Source organism: Lycorma delicatula, chromosome 9 (genome assembly GCF_047948215.1).
Source record: "Lycorma delicatula isolate Av1 chromosome 9, ASM4794821v1, whole genome shotgun sequence".
NCBI classification, from domain to species: domain Eukaryota; kingdom Metazoa; phylum Arthropoda; class Insecta; order Hemiptera; family Fulgoridae; genus Lycorma; species Lycorma delicatula.
The window spans coordinates 23,743,626-23,764,403 of record NC_134463.1 but is presented as its reverse complement, the minus strand read 5'-3'; the positions used below and the strand labels follow the sequence as shown (position 1 = coordinate 23,764,403).

General features: G+C 27.8%; 2 protein-coding genes across 8 annotated transcripts in view; one reads left to right on the top strand and one right to left on the bottom strand.

Annotated features, from left to right (window-relative positions):
* Positions 1-13,980, top strand: part of Vha100-1 (V-type ATPase subunit a family protein Vha100-1) — a 130,208-nt gene extending 116,228 nt beyond the window's left edge. For all 7 annotated transcript variants that reach the window (XM_075375679.1, XM_075375675.1, XM_075375678.1 and 4 more), the window contains 4 exons: positions 823-930; positions 2,753-2,966; positions 7,098-7,269; positions 9,443-13,980. In XM_075375679.1, coding sequence (XP_075231794.1) covers positions 823-930; positions 2,753-2,966; positions 7,098-7,269; positions 9,443-9,545 — 597 coding nt within the window. In that variant the 3' untranslated portion in view covers positions 9,546-13,980. The remainder of the gene's footprint in view (positions 1-822; positions 931-2,752; positions 2,967-7,097; positions 7,270-9,442) is intronic.
* Positions 13,981-16,500: 2,520 nt separating this feature from the next.
* Positions 16,501-20,778, bottom strand: part of Tbcd (tubulin folding cofactor D) — a 43,347-nt gene continuing 39,069 nt past the window's right edge. The window contains exons 15-19 of the mRNA XM_075374767.1: positions 20,314-20,465; positions 20,012-20,210; positions 18,348-18,650; positions 17,111-17,389; positions 16,501-16,704 (exon numbers count right to left, since the gene is read on the bottom strand). Coding sequence (XP_075230882.1) covers positions 16,684-16,704; positions 17,111-17,389; positions 18,348-18,650; positions 20,012-20,210; positions 20,314-20,465 — 954 coding nt within the window. The 3' untranslated portion in view covers positions 16,501-16,683. The remainder of the gene's footprint in view (positions 16,705-17,110; positions 17,390-18,347; positions 18,651-20,011; positions 20,211-20,313; positions 20,466-20,778) is intronic.

The following is a 20,778-nucleotide window of genomic DNA, read 5'->3' as shown; positions in this document are numbered from 1 at the left end:
AGAGTTTTAGAAGTAAAAAGTACTGAAAATTAGATATCATATTAATAAAAGATTGCAAAAATGAAAATTAAATAAAAAGTAGCTAAGAAAATGTTGAATAGAAAGAATCAGTTATTATGTAGCAAGGTAGAATAGTTAGACTTGAGGAAGAATCATGTAAAAAAGGAATTTTTTTATAGATACGAAAAATGGAAAAAGAAAGGTTGAGCATAGAAGAAAGAAATTGGAGAAATTGGAGAGTGAATAAGATCTCTAGTTGCAAAAGAATTAACTCATTGTATGTAACTATGCAATCTATAAGAGAACAGCGCAACTTAATAATTACACTGAATGCAAGAATTTTAATTAAAAATTTGATTTATTTGATTAGCTTTGTAGTATTTGCATGTTCTGTTGAGTATTATGGGTTTTCAATCCCACAATAAACATTGAATTTTTATGTGATACTTAATACATTTTTACACATGCTGGTAATTAAGTAATTTTCAAGTTCTTATATTTAAAACATAGATAAAACTGATGCAACTTGTTTTTAAACTAGTATCATTAAAATAAGTTTATGTGCTAATGTTTCTATTATATATTACAGGATATTTTATTTTTATATTTAAAAAAATTCTGACTAACACAGGATTAACATTTTTTTTTTTTTGAGATTTTGACAAATGCTTGGAATAGCACTAAAGAGAAAAAAGTAAATTTCCTATAAAAAATTATGTATTTATATTTATATATTTGCTTGCTTCCATTTTAACATATTGTCTAATGAACCTTTATTGACTCAGGAAGGTTTTTTTAATTATTTGTTTTGTTTCTTTACAGGCTGGTATTCAAATGTTGCTTGTTATTTGTGCATTCCTCTGCATCCCGTGGATGTTGTTTGCTAAACCTATTATTGCAATGCGATCAATGAATAAACAACATCATTTGGTAATTATTACTTTATTAATAATTTTATTAAGATTGATTTTATTTAATATCAGTTGAGAACATATGTTATATGGCATTGGGACAGAGTTAATTAAAAGAAAAATCCAACTTTTACAGATATACTTAGTGGATTTTGTGCTCCGTAAGGCCAAGCTAAAGATATAGTAATTTTATTTATTACCGTAAAATAAATAATTTGGAAAAAGGAAAATATTGTTGGTATTATTACTACATAAAACAATTCAAAATTATTTTCTCTTTTAAAATTGAATTGTATTATGTATGTACGTGTAAATATTGCATTCAAACTGAAATGATTTATTCTTTGAATAAAAAGACAAATTATTAGAAATATGTTTTAATGTAATTATAGAATTTATTGCCAACTGAAGCTGTGGAATATTGTGAAAATCTATTATATTGGAAATTAATATGGTAAGTTTAACTTATCTAATTACTGTGTTTTGATGGTTTGTATTTCATATATTATTTATTAAATTTGCTTATATAGTGTTCAATATATTAATGAATTATTTATATTTTCAACAAAAAAAATATATATATAATATACATTATATTATTATATATGTTCCTCAAGTGGTTCTTTATTAACTGAAAGGAAAGCAATCAATTTTACTTTATTTTTGAGCTGTTCTGCATAAAAATATTGATTAGTACTGTACAGTTATCATCCAGGGTTAAGAGTTTTTATCGGGGAAGATGGATATCCGCTGTTTGGACAGACCTTTGATATTTATTTGGAAGAGGTTCTTTGTCTCCTTTTACAATCTTTCTTTGAGTATATCATTCCTGTAACATCATCCATCCTGTTCTCTTATTCTTGCCACTTTCCTGTTAGGTGAGTTTTTTCTAGATTACCTCTAAATCCATGCTAAGGATAAGAGGTAAGAAGGATCTCTTCGAGTTTCTATGACCTTAGTGTTTGTATGGTATGATGTAGGACCTCCAATCAATTTTTAATAGTTTTCAGAGTGATTTATAGATTCTCATTTTACATTTTTATTAAAATCTTTACTATGTTTGGATTGAGTAAAGTTAGGCTTTCTAATCTTTCCTAATGCTTATGCAGTAGTCAAATTATTACCACAAAAAAAAATAATAAATAAGATTATAATTAACATTTTTTTTAAATTTTAAGTTGAAATATCTGCAAAACCTAATTGGTGACAGTTTTTTTTATCTTCATTGAGGATATTTTTTTATAGTTTAGCACAGATAATTACATACTTGTATTTCATATTGTAATGCATATTTCAAGGAAAGAGTGGCATTATTTGAATGTTTAGAAAATTATGAATTTGATTATAGTTGTAAAATTAATTTAAAATGTTGGAAACAATGTTTAAGAGAGCCTTTGTTTACTTAAGAGAAATTATAAAAGGAAACTAACCACATATAATACAAATACTTCCTAAAAGTCATATTAATTATTTTTGTTATTGATTTCTAAATACTTATGGATAGAAACCATGACAGCTTGATGTGTTTTTATTATGATGATTTGTTCTATTAATGTAGATTAGTTTTTAAATACTCACGACAGTTTGAAAAAATAAATATAATTATTTTATGAAACATATGCAATATTAAAAAAAAACTATGCGTGTAAACTTATTTCCTAAAATGTATAGTGCAGTATATTTACCTAGTACAGTTTATTGAAAACTAACTTTAACTATTTATTTACCTAGTAGCTGAATTTAAACTGAATTTCCCACACGTTTAGAGTTTGAAAAAATTTGTAAATATTAATCATGATATTTATTAAATTTTTCTGATATACTTTGTATTTTGTCCATAGCTGAGTAATCATCACGGTGTCGGAGAAAATGGTGATATTGAAAGTGGTATGCCACCGGCATCACAACCAGCTCAGCCGCCAATCAGGGAAGAAGAACATGACATAGGTGAAATGTTTATTCATCAGGGGATACATACAATCGAATATGTACTTGGATCTGTAAGTCATACTGCTTCATATCTTCGACTTTGGGCTTTGTCATTGGCTCATGCCCGTAAGTAATATGAACTATTCATTAAGATAATTAACTTTTGTTTTTTTTATTTATAATTCTAATCTTGATTGGCTCAAATGAAACTAACTTCTCACTAAGATAAGTGTAATAACAGTTTATTTGAAAGTCTAACTAAAAAACTGTTAGGTGTGAAATTCACATAATTTTAAACTAATAAATTATGACTAATTATTTAAGTAATAAACTTTATGTAACTGATATACTAGTAAGATATTTTTATTATACCAGTAAAAGTTTAATTTTTTTACTGATTTAACTGTTTTTTAATCTTGCATTCAAATTATATAAGAATATGATTTTGTAATAGACTGCATTAAAAAAAGCAGTCTATAACAGCTCTTTCTGTTTGTGGAAGATATTGAAAATATATATTTTCAGTTAGTAGCTTTGCCTGCTGCATAATCGGAACAATGTTTAATAATATTTGACAGAACATCTCTGATATAATTTCACCACTACTTTTCTCTTAAGCTTGGAATGTGAAAATTGTATCTCCTGTTTTTTTATAAATCAACTCAAATTATTTATTTATTTACTCAAATCAGTAATTACAGGCTTAACGCAAATTAAAACTACCAGATCTCTTTTTTTATGATGTAAAACAATTTTGTTGTAACAAGAAGTCTGGATTCAAGTACCTTCTGTATGAAAGGCAGAGATGCTACCACTCTGCCGCAGAGCTTGGTAGAGTGATACTCTTTTTCTGTTGCAGCCTTCTTTTACAAATTCTTTTGTCAGTCTTTTCATTATATTGTTTATTTAATGCCATTATGGCAAAATGATATATGAAATCCACTTTTCTCTCCTAATTAGTAAGCTTTACAAAAAACATTTCCTTAGGTAATCTCCTCATTAGTTATGTTACTTTTCAAGTGCCTTTTTTCTGTGGTTCCTATTCTCAGATTTTTACTACAATAAAAGTTAATACACATCTGTTTTAACTCATGAAATCTAGCATAATTACTATCCTAATTTAAATTAAACAGTTCTTGTAAATAAAGTAGAAGCATGGTTCTTCTTTTCATTGCATTCCAGGCAAGGCTATCTTTTTTTTCCTGTTTAGCCTCCGGTAACTACCATTTAGATAATACTTCAGAGTATGAATGAGAATGATATGGATGAATGTAAATGAAGTGTATGTAGTCTTGTACATTCTCAGTTTGACCATTCCTGAGATGTGTGGTTAATTGAAACCCAACCACCAAAGAACACAGGTATCTCGTTTAGAAACAAATTTCTCTTAAGACATTTATTTATATCTACTATGGTTGTCCAGAAAGTAAGGATTGATACATGCAGCTTCACTCAACAATGGGTCAAGGCCAGCTGATCTCATTTGTTCTACTAGTGCTGTATGAAATTTGGTAGCTATTCTATGACATGGAATGATTTTGTGTGTGTGTGTATTTATAATGAATAAAAAAACTGATAATCTTGCTGACTGAGGTACACATTGTAGGTTTTATGAATGTGCAATCATGTGGAAATTCATTGTCGTATATGTGACAGTGTAATGAATGAAGGAAATTGTGTCGTTTATTTATAGCATGGAGAACATCTATTCATGATCAGCAACGCTCAGGATGCTCTACTCTCATTATTGAACAGATAAAAGAGCAGATTGATAGACATGTTAAAGAGAACCATGTTTCACATTAGACAAATAATTTCCTGTATGTTCACATTCTCTGTTACATGAAATTTTTACCACCTAAATTACAGTAAAATTTATGCTCGATGGGTTCCAAGAATGTTAACAGATAATAAAAAAATGCAGGTCTTTTTATTAATTATGATTAAACTAGCTGTACCTGCCACACTTCGCTGTGGCACATTGTGGTTGCATGGATGAGAAATGAGAAACAAAACAAAGCATACGTTTCATAGAAGTTTAATTTTGCAATACTTGTGGATATATAATATTTTTTGTTTTTCCACTGTCTGCGTAGATATAAAGGCTATCTGATTTGCCTACTCGGGAACACGCACATATAGTTGTCCATGTGAGAAGCAATCCGCATCTAAATCTAAACCACACAATTCTAAAGATTGAGCTTTATTGATTGTGATTGCAAATGCCAATCGAATTGGGAATTGCAATTGAAATTTTAAATTGAAATGGTGTATCGGTCGGGATCATGGGTATTCGAGGAATGAGGACATCTTCACCTTTGAAAGGCCCCGTTAAAATCGTTGCTTCCACTACGTTATTCATCAATTTCTTAACTGCAAGTCGCGTGCCGTAGCAGAGTTTTGGTTGATTAATATTCCGCAACAGGATAATTGGCACACCTATTTTCAATTTTAATATGTGTGGTGGCATCCCTGGCAGATCAAGTGAGTTTAAAAATTCCGTTGGATAATTAACTACTTCATCTGCTTCCACAACGGTCTCTGTCGACTTATATGTAATTTCCTCACTTTGAATGCTGGATTGAATAACATTATTAAATTGATAGACATCTTTATTCTTTGCGGCAAGGATAGCTCGTTCACTGAGCCAATCGTGATTTCTATGATTAATTTGAATATCAGGAAATACTTTTTTGATCAGTTCTTCTTTCGATGTTACTAAATTACAAAAATTATCAGGAAATGATATTCGTCTAGACATCTCATCGACTGGCAGCTGTCCATTTCCAATGTCCAGTAACTGTCGTGAGAATACCTCAGCTGATGGATCATTCTGCAACTGGACACGCATATTCGTAGTCAACTGCAATATACGTACGTGTCACCACAGTGTTGAATATTTCAGGCAAGCATTTATTTCGTCTGCTGGTGTCGCTCGAGAAATTACAGGCAATGTTTGCCTAAAATTTTCTGCTCTCAATATCAAAGCATTCCCGAATGGTTGAACGTTTCCATGCAAATCTCATAACGATCGATCAAGAGCTTTAAGCGATTTTTTATGTGCCATCGTGCATTCATCCCAAACAATGAGTTTACATTTTTGTAATTCTTTTCCCATACAGGATGCTTTGGAAATATTGCACGTGGGAGTCTCTATGATTAAATGGTGTAATAAATAAATAAAATTCAAAAATTAAACTCTGAGTTTAAAGACAGCAGTGGATAGGATTTTTTATAATTAATTTTTTTTTTTTTAATTGAACAGTAGGAGTCCTTTAAATATCTAGGTAGTCTTTAAATGAGTCTGTGATGATAGGAGATGCACAAAGGAAAAAAATTACAATTGCAATAGCAAAAAAAAGAAGCTAGTTGAAGTAAGCTTGATAAACACATGAGGAAAAGACTTGCCAAATGTTTTTTATGGGGCAGAGACGTGAACTTTCTGCAAGGAAAATTAGAAGCTTTCAAAATGTGGATCTAGAGAAGGATGGAAAAGGTAAAGTGGACAGACAGAATTAGTAATGATTAGAGAGAGAGAGTGGGAGAGAGAGAGAAGGTAGATTTCTACTATAAGAGTGGTAGAAAAGAAACTGTTTGGACATGTGTTATGGAAGGACTGTTTGTTACAAGGTTGTCTTAGAGGGTACAGTGAATAGTAAGAGTGGAAAATGAAGACAAATAAACATCTAACTGGCTGATGATATTAAGGTAAGAAAATTTTATGTTTGTACAAAAAGGTTAATTGAAAATAGGAAAGAATGGAGAGCCAATCAGTGCTGCGTAAGGACCTGCTAAATAGCAAAATGCTGATAATGAATTTTTTTTATATTGTATGGTAATATATTTTTTAGTTTATAAAAACTAGTTTTTTTGTTTGATCCCTTGTGAAATATCTACACTATACACGGCTGTTATGCTTATTGCATTTTCTCATAATTAAAAGTGTTGTGATTAAATCCATATAAAAATCTTTTTTCTATGTTAAATGGTTCATGAGAAATTTGAATTTACAAAATTGATTATTAGTGGTTAATATAGTGACCAGCGGGAGACAAGGGGTTAAGGCATAGAAATAAATTATAATTTGAATACTGTAAAAAAAGTGGTACATTTTTGTTGTTTTTAGATTCGGTTGAATTTGTATTTTCATCACATCAATATGTAGTTGTAATTTTTATAAATGATATTTATCTACTAATAGTTAAACAGATTAGTATACCTGTTTAATATGCCAATAAAACATATTGTTGATTTCAGAATTGTCTGAAGTATTGTGGTCTATGGTGTTGCAAAGAGGTCTCCAATCAGAAAGTTGGGTCGGTGGTATATTCCTGTGGATTATATTTTCTTTCTGGGCTGTTCTTACAGTTGGAATTCTTGTCCTTATGGAAGGTTTATCTGCTTTTCTTCACACTCTTCGTTTACACTGGTATTTTGTTTTTTATTTTTTACTATTTAAAAAATTTTTGAATTTTAATGTCAGCATTTTAAGTACCATTTTTATATGTTAATTTCTTCATCGGTTGATTGAATTTTATGATTTCTATTTTTTTGGTAATTTTAATTAGCCTGTATTCAGGTATTATAATATCAGTATTTCTTTTGATAGTTTTGAACTTAACGATATTAATACTAGGTGTTAAAAAGAGAAAAATTGAGAAATAATTTTAACAAATTTTCATCGTAATTTAATGTTTATATATTTTAATTTGAGCAATCTTTTGCAAAAAAATTTTAAGTAGCAAACCTACTATTTTTTTAAATAGTGTAGGTTTGCTAACAAAATATAACTTTAGTATAATTTAAGAAATTATTTCAAAATATCTTAATATCTTTAAAAAAGAAACAAGTGTTTAAGAATAAATATTAATGTGAAATTGTTATATGCAAATCAATCATTGTGATGACTTGTAATCTAGTGATGGTGACGGTTTAGGGTGAATGTACTTGTTTGTATTTATAAAGCTCAACCTGGACTGAGTGAAATGTTCTCACCAACAGATCATATGAGGTAATGAAAAGATTGCAGAGGACATGGCCAATCAGTTGATCAAAAATTATTTTAACCATTTAGGGAACTGCAAATTTGTGGGAAGAGGAAGTGATCTAATTGATGATGAAATTTCTGGAAGAAAATATTAAATGTGGAATCCATTTCCATTAAACTTGTATGTATGTTAAGTGCCAAACCTATATCAGTTGTAGGGTAACTGCACAGTGAACATTATTGCTGTCACCGAAAGCTACTCTCATTAGTGTCACTTATATCTTAGAAGTATATTATATACACCATGAGAAATATTGGATAGATAGTGTAAAAAAAAAATGAATGTGCCCATTTCAGTAGAAAACCACTAGACTTAAGATTAGAATACTTAATCCAGTCAAAAGTCCATATATGTACAATGAGATTTTTGGCATGAAAAAAATTTAACTGTTGAGGGAATATTTGTATATTAGGGAGTATTAAAGTATTAAACATAGTTCAAGTTACGTAGCCTTCAACAGGTAATGTTTTGAAAGAAATACAGTGCATATTGCCAAAATTTTCCCAACCACAGGAGGAACAAAATTATTTAGCCCTTGCTGCTTTTGGATTTCTTGAAGCACAGATCCATAAACTGTAATTTTCTTAATATTCATCTGCTTGAACCAGTCAAACACTACCCTTGGGCCAGCCCTTAAAATGTGTCATAAATTACATATAGTTTTCAGCATGTAGATGATTTAAATTTTTTTCTTTTTTGAGAAGTTATGCAATTTTAAAATGCTGGACAACCTTCCGAATACCACTTTTTTTCTCCCTTTGCTTTACTCAGTAACTTTTAATTCACTTTGGCTCACATTTTCACGGTGTCAGTCCTATGTTGACCCCTTTTGGTAATTTTTTTTTAAAGTTTAGCACCTTCTAGAAACAGTCGTAAATTTTGTGGTACTTCTTGAAAGGATTGTTGAATAGAAATGAAATTTATTTCAAGAAAATAAGGGAGAGGATTATAAGCACACTACCATAACCCCACTTTATTAGAATTTCTAAATTATATAAATATTGAATGCTCAACATATTATGACCACTACTTTTAAAGCACAGTAACATAACATAATGTGTTAAAAATACTTAATACTAAATATTAACACTTTTTTCAGAAAAGATAAGTGACAGATGATGCAAGACTTAAATTATTTCAAATAAAATAAATCATACTTTATTGGCTTTTGATTATGATTTAACTATTTACCACAATAGTTACCAGTCATAGCAGCTCAGTGTGTTAAGAATTTACGATCCGCATGGAGAAGATTGATTATACAACTCTGGCTGAGAAATGTCCACATAAATTAAGAATTTTTTATTTCCAGAAAAATGTTGGGAGGTTTCACTATGTATGTGCAATTCTGCACATTCTAAGCACAATAATGAGACATTTATTTAGAAAATTGAAAAAAGTTAAAATAACATTTCCATGCATTTTTTAATATTAACAAATTCGATAATGGCAGTTTTCTTTTTTTTGGCTGTGGCCGATCCCTGATATAACAAATGTTGAATGTATTTATGGTACTTTTTTAGTAATTGTTTTGTTTTTTCTTATTATATTCAGGGTGGAATTTCAATCAAAATTCTACAGTGGTCAAGGTTATCATTTCACTCCATTTTCATTTGAAACCATCCTGGATCAGGCTGCTCATTCTGTTGAAGAATAAACTGATAAAAAAGAACATACATTTGCAGATTGGATCTATTAGCACATTTATATTATTAAATGGAACATAATTAATATTCTATATATAAATTATACATAGTTATTTGATTATTATTTAGTTAGTAATGTAAGTATAAAACATATGCATTTATTAATGTTAAAAACTGTTTGTGCTACTATTTGATATTTATTAATATAATTTAGTGTACGGTATATATAATTTTTAATTTCATTGTAGTTAATTATTATAATGATTTATATAAATATGTTAATATGTAAAACATTAATCAAATAATGTAGTAAGTAGTTATTTATAACACACTGAAAAATATGTGTCATCTGGTGTTTTGCTTTTCTACATACATACTGCATCATTAATCATAATGTTGTCAGGATATCATAATTAGAATATACAGTAAATATACTTATTATAATGTTAATCATTTAATAATTTATTTAAAAGATAAATTATAACATTTTTTTTCAAATTTGTTTCAATCTTATGTATATGATATGCCTGTATGTTTCTTTAAAAAAAAACTTGCTTTTTTGTCAAAATAATTACCATCTAATTCAAAATAACTCTATGGGAGTATGCATAATTTTTTTTATAATGTGATTAGAAGACATATAGAAGTTGTTTTCAGTCAGTTTAATTTTCATTACCTTCTATGATTCTTGTTGGATGTTGTTAAATGTTCATCTCCATAGAATTTTGGAAAATAAAAAGGAAGAAATAACTTCAAAATAGCATCAAGAATTATTAAAACACTTTTTTAGAGGATATTGATGTTCCATGACTGTCAATTGTTTACTGGGCTACAACACACAAAGGACGATAAGTTGTTTACAGCCACCCACTTTATATTACATCTTAAAATTACACAGATTTTGAATTCAAGATTGGTGAAGATCAAGTTATTCTGACATTTTTGTTTTTAATATATTCAAAACCAATTAAGTTAGCATATTATTGAAAGCAGTGCCACAAAATTTGTGTTTGTAATATTGCATTTATTATTTTTTTACAGTTTGTAAAAGATTAAAATAACATTTTGTATACATTATTTTCTTTAGTATTTATCACATTTTACAATCATAAAATAACTAAAGCCAATCTTTTATTGCTTACAAAATGGAATGATAGTTTAAACATATAATGTATTTAATGTTGGATAAGAGTTAATAAAGGTTCTCTGCATTAACTTAGAAACATAGGAAAAATGTGAGTAGTTTCCTAATAGAAGAAAATTCTTTTCCATACTAGTGAAAACTATTTTGGGGAATCATACTTTTGCAGTGTTGATTGATTCTCTCTGAATTACTTGCTTTTATATATATACATTGATGACAGGAAATATGTATAAGGTGTATATAGGTATTATTATTGTACCGTTATATCTTTTTTTTTCTAGGCATTTTGTTACCATTTTCATTTTATATATATATATATATATATATATATATATATATATATAATACATACAGCTTCCGCTTGTTCTATTCTTTCCTTACAATTTATTAAAATAATTTTGTTATTGTTAATAATTATGCATTGTTGCTAAACAGTTAAATTTATTCATTAATTGTATTTTTCATGAAATAATTATCATGAAGAAAAAGTTAGTTAACCAAGAACTGCTGAAATATAATTTAGTGTAAGTTCAGTCCACAAGTAAATTTTAAAGAATTGTATTTATTTCTTTATATAACATCCATGTTATTTTTGGTGTACTTATAACTATGAAAGATATGTAAATAGACAAATTAATTAGCATAAATTAGTAACAATATTACACTAAGAACTTATTGATTCACAAAACCTAGATTTTGTGTTCTATAGTCATATAACATAACATCAAAAATAGTTAATTTTTTCTTCATTCATCATTCTATTTTTGGAAACAGTATGATCATTTCATTTCTTAATTCAGTTGTTTAATCATTGAATCATGTATTGATTAGTTTGTAAAATATTAATTGTATTCTTTAAAAATTTCTGTGAGCTGCCGTTCAAAGTAATTAGGGTTTTTGTCATCTTTATAAAATTTGTGTAACTTTTCTTAACATTGGGTTTTAATTATTCCCTTTGAAATATTATTCAGTATTTCATTACAATTTGTAGATTGGGAATAGTGAGCAGGAAAGGTTAACTGACTTTTTTGCTGCTTACTGTGTAAATAAAAGAAGTTGCATATTCAGTGTTATATAGAATTTTGCATTTCCATGTAATTTATTAGTCTTATATAAAAAAAAAGAAAAACACAAGTAATGTAATAACAACTTGTATTTATTTTTCTTCCATATATAATTTTAAAGTTTATTAGGTTGTTTTTTTTATGTTAACACTTTTTCTCTGTTTATGTAGTATAAATAATATTTGTGTGATAAATATTTATATATGCTTTGTATATTAATTTTGATTCATAATACTCGTACATAACAGAATTGAATGTTTTATAAATGTTAATTTTTTTTTGACTGGTGAATTAACAGTGTATACAAATGTGAAAATATTTTGTTACATTTTATATTGTTAAAGAAGGTATATTAATTTTTTTTCTGTTATTTAAAACAATTAAAAAACTAATTACATTCCACAACATTTTAACAGCTTTTTTTCTTGTAATTGTATTATTTTTCTTTTGTGTTTTCACTCTCCCCTTATATCTATTTCATGTACTTATTTAATGTGTATTCTTCCCCTCAAATAATATGGTTGAATAAAAATACCTTTTTATTCATGTTGTAGTTTCCTTGTTTATTATTCTTTTTAAAAATTAAATGAAAAGTTAAATTTATTCAGGCTGGCACTGATATTTTTATGCTCAATTTATTTTTTATATATATCAGCTCAGTTGGATATGTATATAAATAATATAATATAAAATATTACTGTTTAATTTATTTATATAAATTTTTTTATATTTTTATTTAAGTATAATAAATAAACAACAATAAGAGAAAGAAATATGATAAATTAGATGTATAAAATTATGTATGTAAAGTAATTAATGCCCTCTGACTTAATAGAAGTATTTGAAGTAATATGTTAATGGCATGAAATGATATCTGATGTAATGTGTATAAAATATGTTAGATGATATACAATGGTACATAAAATACAAGTAGTTGAAATATGCTTGTTCATTTACAGTCATTTAAAAAAAAAAACTCTTACAGTAAGTTTAAATATCTTTAATGTATGAAACCAACCTCTTTTTGGTTATAGAATTATATAAAAGCATGTGTGTGTGTGTATTTATAAAATATGTTTACATTTTTACATCTTTTTAATTATGATTGTAGGAGTATAAGTTTTATAATCTCTTAAATTCTAATTATGTTGTATTATTTTCCACGGGCATTGATAGTGAAAGAACTGTTGTAAATTTTACTTCATTTAGCTGTTTTACTTAGGACATTTGCTCGACAGTTGTATATGGGACTATCTACATTGTACGTCCATCGAGAGATAATAAAAAGAAATTCTGGAGCAAGCTCCACAATATAAAGCTAAACTGCTTACTGAGTGTATATTAAATATTTATTAAACAGCAGAATTTACTGGTCGACAGGAAATATATCACCTACAATCAAATGTATCACCTATATTCTATAGATAATACGTGTTATTTAAAGTTAGTGTATTATCTATGTCAGTATATTATTTATTTTCAAAAGAACTATTAAAAATTACTATTATTGTTTTTGTAAATACGTAAAGGATCAAGTTACTGGCCAATACATAGACTACTAATGCTCTCAAAGAATATTGTAAAAAAGAAAAGTAATTGACTGTACTTGTCAAATGTTGGAAACAGAACTAAAGTATATTCTTATAATTTAACTACCAGGTGCTTTTCATTAATTATTGAAGTACTATCTCAGTCAGTGCATTTTCATCAAATGTTGTCATGTACATAAAAATTCATGTTTTGAAAAGCACTTATTGTGCTTTATTTCTAAAGGAGTTTGTATGTTCATGAATAGTAATAATTTAAAAGGTAAAAGATACAGTAAAAATCTGTATCAATGTTATTAAAATCTGTTCTATATAATGGTCAGTAATTGTTATGCTTCACAATTTTTTGTAATTATGTAATTATTTATTTTTGTAACTTATTTAATTTTTCTATTAAACAGAATACATAATTTTATATTGCATAAAAAAGTATCAGTGCTGTAAATATTTATTATGAATAAATTTTTGTTTTAAAATATTATTAACAGCATTTTGTAATTTGTACTATTAATTTTATAATCCGAATCTCTATTAATGGAAGGATGTTTATTGTTTAATCTATATTTCTAACTGTATTTTTATTTTAATAATTAATTAATTAGAAAATTGAAATATTTAAAAAATTGTATTGTATTGTATTACCTTCCAGGTGTCATTGTTACACGTTTAAAAATAGAATTTATGGTGCACATATTGAGTTTATATTCACTTCACCCTTTTCTTGTGTGTGATGTATAGATTAGTTTCTTGGAGAACTATTAGGGACAAATTATTTTTACAATTAATTTTATTTTTACTGGTGGAAAGTAAAGTAAACTGTAGTGTAGTTCTCTTAGACCAGACCCACCGGGTTGGTCTAGTGGTGAACGCGTCTTCCCAAATCAGCTGTTGGAAGTCGAGAGTTCCAGCGTTCAAGTCCTAAGCCAGCTATTTTTACATGGACTTGAATACTAGATCGTGGATACCGGTGTTCTTTGGTGGTTGGGTTTCAATTAACCACACATCTCAGGTATGGTCAAAATGAGAATGTACAAGACCTACACTTCATTCACACTCATACTCCTCTGAAGAATTATCCGGTAGTTACCGGAGAAAAAGGAAGTTCTCTTAGACCAGGGGTGTCAAACTCAAAAGCTAACTTGGGCCAAATAAACAATGCTTAACTTTAGGTGGGCCGCAAAAAAAAAAATCAATGTTCAATAGAAACAAATATTTTTATTTTGAATAGTACATTGTAATAAACATATATAAAGTTAAATTATTGTTTACGTCCTGATACTTGACATCTCTTTCTCTGCTATTATCTTTCCTATTTCAGGAGAAATTCTATTGGCCGAAACTACTTTCAAAATTGACCCAACGTGAGCGTTAATACAGTTTCAGACAGGAGATTTATTTCCATTCATAACAAATAATTGCTCGCACTGATAAGTACTTCCAAACATGGAAATAATTTCATATGTGAATTTTCAAGTATTTTCAAACCTTGCCGGTAAATATTTGTAAAATTCAGGCACACCCACTTCAATGAATTTTGCCTTCAAATTTGAATCTCAATCACTTCCATTTGCATATTACTGGGTATTGAGTCTATATTTATTGAGAAAATCGAAAAAACAAACAAAAATTTGTCTTCCAAAGAATTAAAATCTTTTTCTGCGTATTTTTGATAAGATGCAGTATCAACTAAACTCGATTTGTTCTTGTTGCACATTGGGAAGTGCATTAAATCTTAAACCCGAATATGTACAATCTAATTCACTTAAAGCAGTGAATTGTCGATTTAAGCCTCAAGATCTTATAAAATTTAAAACTTTTTTTATATATGACAAAACATTCTCCATTTTGATTACCTTTGTGCATAGTACTTCTTGATGTATAATGCATGTATAATTCTTGTGTATGATGAATTTTTGGAATTTCACTAACTTTTTGTTGTAGTAATGCTACAAAGCCGTTGTTTTGTTTTTTCTGGTCACGGAATGAGCGCCATCTGTAGCTACAGAATTTAATTTTGACAGAGGTAGATTGTATTTTTGCAGAAGTTCAAAAACACTATTAAATATATGTAGTACCATGCATCGGTATTAACTCCAATAATTCCTCAAAAATGGTTAAATCCTTGTCGCAAGCACGAAAAAACACAGCTAATTGAGCTATGCCACCAATGTCCGTACTCTCATCACAGGCAATGGAAAAACTTTCAAAACTAGAAAAAAACTTTCTTTCTTTGAAAAGCCTTTAAATTTTCAGGACACAATTTCTGCAGCTTTAATTAGACATTTCTTGATGAAATCACCTTCAGTAAAAGGCTTCGAGTGTTAGCTATCAACTCTGACAAGACGTAGCTCTTTCAAGAGAAGTTGAAAGAGCTCAAGTTCGGTATGAAAAAACAACAGTCAATATTTAGTAAAGTATTGCAAGAAAATGAAAAGGCCGGTACATGCAAGTTACTTCTCTTGTCTCATTAATCCTTCGTAATTATTAGTTGTTGATTGTAATGACATGTAATGACTTCGGTACATTAATGGTACTATTGCAAATCAAACATATTATTTTACCATTTACTTCACAGCAAAAATACTTCCCATTTTACTTGTTGGAATATTTGTTCTTCATCGGCGATTTTTCGTTTAGTTTTACTACCACTTGGCTTCGATATCATTAACAGAAAATAATAAAACATTTTAATTATAATATCAATGTTTTGTCTTGAATATTAACTTACCAAGCAGATAATAACTGCACAAATCAATAAGCATAATATAAATTAACCAGTTGTAAGATAATAAATAAAGTATATTATAATTTTATATGCTGGTTTCGTTTCTAATTCACATTTCTATTTTATTTTATATGTTGACCTGGGCCGCAAAAATGTTCATCACGGGCCGTGTTTGACACCCCTATCATAGACCATACTTTTTATTTTCCATCCTGTAAATATTGCATTATTCTTCCATGTGTCTATTCTTCCATGTGTCATTCGCACATGTACGAATGACAGAGTAGTACGATATATAGAGTATTTGCATGCATCTATGCCTGCAAAGAGAACTGACTAAGTGGATCAGCAATACTCTTTAGTTAAAGTTAAAAGAGACTGGGATTAGTCTTGTTATTTATTTTTTCTACAAATTATGTCTATTTTCTACAACAGATGAAAGGACACAGGATAAAGGACACATTAACAAAACTAAAAAAAATCATATATATTTTTATTAATAATTAATAAAATGTTATAAGTTATAAATTAAATTAAAATACATTTTTAATATTTATATATTAATACATATAAAAAGTATTTACTATGCATGCATTTATTTATTATTTCATAATTTGTTTAGAAGCTTAAAAAGTTAGTAACATTCTAATTGCTGAACTGAAAAGAACATCAAGTTGGACCTGCAACAGTCTAATATAAAAACATTTAGTTAATTCAACCATACTTTTACATAATGGAGTACAAAATTAAGTTACAGTTGGGTGCAAATATATTAATATTAATACTAAAAATTATCAGATATAAATACAGCTGACATGCTTAATTATAATTTCTTCAAGCTTATAACGCAATAATTTGCATTATAAATTTCTTCAACGCAAAATTTGGTTTAAAAAGTTGGCAAATTCAAATGAATTGTAATTCATTTGAAGTAGGTAAGAGATAAGGCTTATTAGCTAATTTTTTAAAGGATGTAAAGATGAAACTGATTAATAGGAGGTTGGGAATGGACAAAGGAGAAGAACAGTGAAGATGTAATAATGTATAGTGATCATTTTTATCTACATCATCTATAATTATTCAAATTATATATTACCTTATTTTTAGGCACCAATTTTGGTGCCTGAATGTTAAGTAATTGACAAAGACTGTTTCTAGCTTCTCTAGCCTGTTCAATAGACCAAACATTCCAATCTGATTCACTTAATATACTCATTGCTTGTTCAAGATTTTCCTCGCTAAGACCACATTCCTCATTATACACCATTAATGACTCATAAAGTTTTGTAGCGGTTACTTGCCTTAACCAAACAAATTTATGACAAAGAAATATACAAAGCTGACCCAATGCTTTTTGGCTTACTTTACCAGAAACCTGTTTTAAGAAAATAATTTTATTAACAGACAATAAGTGTGACTTAGTAATTAATTACAAAAACTGATTTATTTTAAGAAATAATAAAGATCATAGACCACATTATGGAGTCAATTTTGAAAAGGAAAAGGTAGGTTTATGAAAGAAACAAGCTTTTTGTACTAATAATTCAATATCAACGCTAATTTGATAATGATCTATGTACTTGAATGATCTGTAATAAATTTCATAATAACATGAGATTGTAAAGAAAAAAAAATGTTGTTATAAAGAAGTTTACATGCATAATGTTAATTTACAAAAATACTATAGTCTACTATACTATTGTATACTATAGTCTCAATTTTGGGATTGTAACTTAATTTAATACAATCTAAATTAAATATTAATGAGATTGGAAATTATTAATAAAACAGAAAAAAATATCACACTGGACCAGATCTGGTGAGTAGGACAGGTGTTCCAACATAGCTTCCATCCTTTTTCTTGCTAAAAACTAAATCACAGTGCCATATGAGCAGGTACTTTTAGATTAATGAATCTAAAAGCTTAAAATTTCATCATCAGGGTCAGGTAATAGTAAATAATTTGTTTCGTGCCCAAAAGGAAGTCTTACAAACTTCAACTCACTTTTGTTTCTGCTCATCAAGAAGCTGTTTGATTATCCTCAAACTGATGTTGTTTACATAGCACTATCCTTACAAATATTTTAGTATCATTGAGTATTTCTCTTCACTTTTGACAAATTTGATGAGAAATTTAACCTTTGTGTGTTGGTTTACTAAAGATATGTGCATACACAATAACTTTACTAAAAAGATATTGTCTACTGTTAAAATGCCAATATGATGACATATAGCATTTTCTGTAAAATGCTACCACAACAAATACTGCAGCGAGTTCACAAACTTAAAACTCAATCTTTATTATTTATATTTAAATCTAAAAATCAACAAACCTGAATTAATTGACAGAAGACATCAACACTAGATGATAATTTAGTTACATTACTCATTCGAGAAATTTCAATTTTAGTTAAATTAAGAATTTTCATAGGGAATTCACAGTCTGGATTTAAAAGAACTGTTTTAAAAGATCCTGAACTAAATAATCTTTCAAGGAATGTCATCATTGGTACAGTTACTCTATCTATGTGCTGAAATTCCTCAAATATTTTTACAATTACATCACCTAGGCGATACAAATCTTCATCTTTCTGAATTTTTAAATGTGAAAATAGTGAACTACTGGAATGTTTTACCTGAAATTATAAAATAAAACTTGTTTAATGACAAAAAAAATTAAATGAAACACATAATCTTTATTAACTTTTCAATTCATTTTTTTTGTTTAATACAGTAATTTCAATTGTAAAGATTACCAGACAACTCTTCCCCCAAAGAGAAAATACAACTCATTCCAATTCTCCTCCAAATTCAAAACTAGAAAAAAATATAAACATTTACAACTAATTAATATTTACTCACAAATAAACAACTGAAATTGTTTTTATAAAAGTAATGGTAAATTTATTAAAAACAAATTAATGTTGATCATTTTCTTTGAAAGATAATGAATAATGGAAGAAAAATTGAAGAATTCAAGAAAATTAAGAATGGAAAATAAAATATGACAGAGCAAGGTCAGGGCTGCTTGGTAGCTGAGGCAGAACATCTCAGTTTGAACTGTCATTGTTAAAGCAATTATATTAAGGCAGAACTCAAATTATCAAGATAATATAATCAACGACACATTTGATAACTGATAAATGAAACAAAAGGAAGCACAAAAAATTAAATGTATTAAAGAAACCAAAATTAAAAAATTTTGATTGTACATAATGCATTTACTTAGCAAATAAATACAGTATTATAAATAAGTTTTCTATTACTGGTTTTAAAGATGACCTATGTTATTTTGTAAACAAATATATTTTTTAATAAAAAATAATAAACTGGTCATTTTGTAAATCACAACTTTTCGTAAACAATATGAACATGATTCTATATAATGGGCAAATTTTTAGTACTTCATGACATCTATCACTATTTTACACCTTGAATTAATGAAGCATCTGATTCTAACCTCCAGCGATTCCAATAAGTGGGCAAAAGTCTTACATAGATTACCTATTGTCCAACAGTTACGACATAGTAGAAAAGGAACCAGCTGCTATTCCACAATACATTGGCCTTTACAAGTAGCCATTATGATAGGTTATATGTACAATGATGGCTATATTTAAAATTTTTAACACTACAATCTCATTAAAATAACAAACAAAAATCCCTGAGATGCGTAAAATTTACGCATCTCATAAAAAACAATTAGTTATACAAGTTTACCAGTATTAAAAAATAAATTTGTAATTTTTTTTAATTGACAGCATATTCAGTAAACACATGAAAAAATGTCTGATAAAATACAAAACAACCTGTTCAAATCAACATTTATGTTATATTCTAAGTTTACATGGTTAGACTAAAAAAATAAATACAAAAAATCATAAAACAATTTTTTTTATTTGTGTGTTAAGTATGTGCATATGGGTAACCATATTGTATATACACGACAAATAATTAAGAACTATAATTTTAATAATTAATAAACAAAAATAATTACCAAGCTCTCGGTAAGACCACCAACACTTGCAATAAAACCAAGCATAATACTATATGAATATGGTGGAACTGTTAACATTTTAACAAAACGTGGAAATGTATCTGCTTCAGAACTCCAATCTATTTTTTCTTTGCAAATTAGTTCAGGAAATAATTCTAAAAGTTGTTCATGGTAAGGAATATATGGCACTGAAGGTACGCTATTAAAAAAAAAAAACAAAATAAAGAAGATTATAAATTAGATAGAAGAATATAAAACAATACAAAGCATATCATGTTTTAATTTATATTTATAACTCATACCTGTGAATTAATGAACTAAATATTTTGCCAGCATGTGCTCTTATTTTGTCAATTCGTTCAACAGCTTGTTGTGCAATGCCTGCCATAACACGCGATACCAACTCACTAGTCAATAACAATTGATCAGTCTTATTTGTTGTCTGAATTAATACCTGTAATTTAAAAATATAAATAAATTCAATCTGATTAAAATATTAAGATAATTTTTTAAATAAAAACTTCCTTAAATGAAAATAAAAATATACAAATTGTATAAAGAGCAGATAAATTGCGAAGTAATATGAACAAAAAAAAAGTAAAATGAACGAAAAGCTAAATAAATAAATAAAATCAACATGGTTTAAACATACACAGCCTAGTCATGCAAGATTAAACTCTGGAATGAAAACTATCGGGCTAGAGGAACAATGGAGGGGCAGATGGAGCAAATAACAACCAGTGAGCGAATGATTAAAACTAATCGAG